The 2,843-nt window shown below is 43.0% G+C and overlaps 1 protein-coding gene across 1 annotated transcript; it reads right to left on the reverse strand.

Annotated features, from left to right (window-relative positions):
• Positions 1–161: 161 nt before the first annotated feature.
• Positions 162–2,289, reverse strand: LOC108678525 (putative protein TPRXL; the record flags this gene model as incomplete). Its single annotated transcript, XM_018166974.1, has 2 exons — positions 2,197–2,289; positions 162–826 (listed from the first exon to the last, which is right to left on the reverse strand). Coding segments are annotated over exons 1-2 (758 nt in total), but the record flags the coding sequence as incomplete, so codon positions are not given.
• Positions 2,290–2,843: the final 554 nt, after the last annotated feature.

Raw genomic sequence — 2,843 nt, forward strand, 5'->3', positions numbered from 1 at the left:
AATCATGATTATCATCATCTCCCTCAATAACATCATCGTACATCACGTAATCCCCAACATAAGGAAATTAAAACTAGTAAGGAGCTATTGTATTATATATGTATTGTATTGAACGTCTTCAAGTTCTATGTTCAACGGAATTTTCTGATTATTATGCTTACGACGTGGCAGGGGTGCGGCTGTATGCGGTCGCTTGGTGCCAGTGTGGCCTTTGGAACAGGACGCGCGTGACGCGAGGATTGCCTTTCTTCTCGCTGGTAAGTGGCGCAAACGTGGATGATGATGGCGCACGCGTGGATGTGGATGATGATGACGCACACGTGGATGATGATGGCGCACGCGTGGGTGTGGATGATGATGGCGCACGCGTGGATGTGGATGATGATGGCGCAAACGTGGATGATGATGGCGCAAATGATGGCGCACGCATGGATGTGGCTGATGATGGCGCACGCGTGGATGTGGATGATGATGGCGCACGCGTGGATGTGGATGATGATGGCGCACGCTTGGATGTGGATGATGATGGCGCACGCGTGGTTGTGGATGATGATGGCGCACGCATGGATGTGGATGATGATGGCGCACGCGTGGATGTGGATGATGATGGCGCAAACGTGGATGTGGATGATGATGGCGCACGCGTGGATGTGGATGATGATGGCGCACGCGTGGATGTGGATGATGATGGCGCACGCGTGGATGTGGATGATGATGGCGCACGCGTGGATGTGTATGATGATGGCGCACTCGTGGATGTGGACGATGATGGTGCACGCGTGGATGTGGATGATGATGGAGCACGCGTGGATGTTTCTGGGCACGTCTTTGGATGAATGTTTGTACCAGCCTGGGCTAGAGTCTATACTGTATCCGCGTCATTGGTCTCAAGCTAAGTCCTTATATGAGTTTCCTGTTCGATCCAGTTCACGTCTACACACTGTAGGTAAAAAAGTAATTTCTATGTAGTTAAAAAGTATTAGTTTTAATTTGTTGCATAAGAAAATTGAGAAATTACTACAAGTGAGGCATGAATTAAAAAAACTTAAAAGTTAGGGTAATTATTTATTATAGTTTATAATTACCAATTTAACAAAGTCGGTTTTGAGAGGAATAGTTTCTACAAAAATTTGTATACTCATATATGGACACTTATGTCATATTCTTGAGCGTCGATAAATGTAGCTGTAGAGGCGTTGCTTGGGCAAATGACTTTTTTGCAGCTGATGCTCCTTGGAGGAGACTTGCAGCGATAGTCTTTGCGGTGTTAACATGGCGACTGGCCGTGGGGACTCCTGGGCACGCTCTCTCTGACCCACGATGCCCGTCAATAAACAATTGGCTGCAGGTGTTATTTAATTGAATAGAGCCAAAGATGAGCGTCGGTGCTGGAATGAATAGGCTTTTGATGAACTTACTTTTCTCTTCTGCGGCTGTAATAACTGAGTCTCAGGAATTTTGAAAGTTGAAGCGAAGCGGAACTATGGGGTGGGGCTGCTTCAACAATGGGATGCCGCGGATGGAGGAAGTGTCTTAAAATTCCGGCTCATAGAGGGCGACGGTTGTTCCCAAGAATTTTTGCGTTTTGAAGGCCGCGAAAAGTTGAGCAGAAGCGAATGACGTCCTCGTCAGAAGGTAAAAGTCTGCACTTTCTTGCACTTCTCTTTAAGTAGAAGCAGAATATTAGGTGGAAAGTTTTAATTATTTTAGACTAACGGGTAGGTTTGATTTGTAAATTTTTTCAGTGCATGTTGGAAGATGAAAAATTAACAATTCTTCTGGAATACAAGTTTTAAATTTAAAGTAAGATTTATAGGGAGTCCAACGTGGAATTGCAAAGATTGATCACTCAAATAAAATTGAGTGACAGTGGTGCTATCGGTAAACAGAGATGAATTTGTATTGACTCAGGCGTGAATTATATTGAATAATAACCAATAAAGCAGAATTCAGCTTCTTTCTATGATATTGCGCATTGGTCTGTGCTCCCTGGAATGCGATTTGTGGAAATAGGCAAATAATAACCAATAGGAATTTCCACTATTTTAAGCAATGTGTCAGAATCGTAGTAAGTATTGATGCGAGGGCGTTAATATGATCAAACTAAAGACTACAATGTCAGTTTTTAGATTTTGTTAGTTTAATAATAATTGAAAATTTATAGTTAAATATTGTTATAAGTTGCAGGTTATTTACCGGCAAAGGAGAAGGCGGAAGTAACTTGCTCATTTTCCCCAACTTCGAGCCTCCTGGACCTGGCGATTTAGGCGCTTTGACGCTCACAATCATCGCTGGGAGCCTGCCTGTGTTGGGGGCACTGGGCAGCGTTCCGTAAATGAAGGAGTTGTATCTCCTTTACCTCGGGGCTGAAGTGATGGCGTGGGCTTCCGCAGCCCTGTTGCTCTTCACATATTGGAAAATGTTCATCTGTTCATTAGGGAGTTGTTTGAAATTACGATCGTTTATATTGTTCAAGAGACAGCATACGATTTGAGGATAGCAATTGCTTACTTTATTGTATAAATATTCGTTTCTATTCATGCCAAGTGAGAAGGAATGTCAGGAGTATAGATCACCATTAAGTTATTTGCCGTTGCATCATTTATGTGGTGCGCAAATATATGGATTTAATTCTTATAATTTAGCAGCACTCAGAGATGACATTCGAATGTTGTAGGTAGGAAAGACTCGCCTTTAAGGTTGGGTGCCTAGGGCAGACGAGAGCGACTGGTATAGAGGTAGCCAATAACGACATATTAGACAATAAGACAAATTTTTATCTTGTTATTGTCGGCGACACATCCTATAAATGATCAACATTTTACAAAACTCGATAGTTTTCT

The sequence above is a fragment of the Hyalella azteca genome, unplaced genomic scaffold (assembly GCF_000764305.2).
Source record: "Hyalella azteca isolate HAZT.00-mixed unplaced genomic scaffold, Hazt_2.0.2 contig13530, whole genome shotgun sequence".
NCBI classification, from domain to species: domain Eukaryota; kingdom Metazoa; phylum Arthropoda; class Malacostraca; order Amphipoda; family Hyalellidae; genus Hyalella; species Hyalella azteca.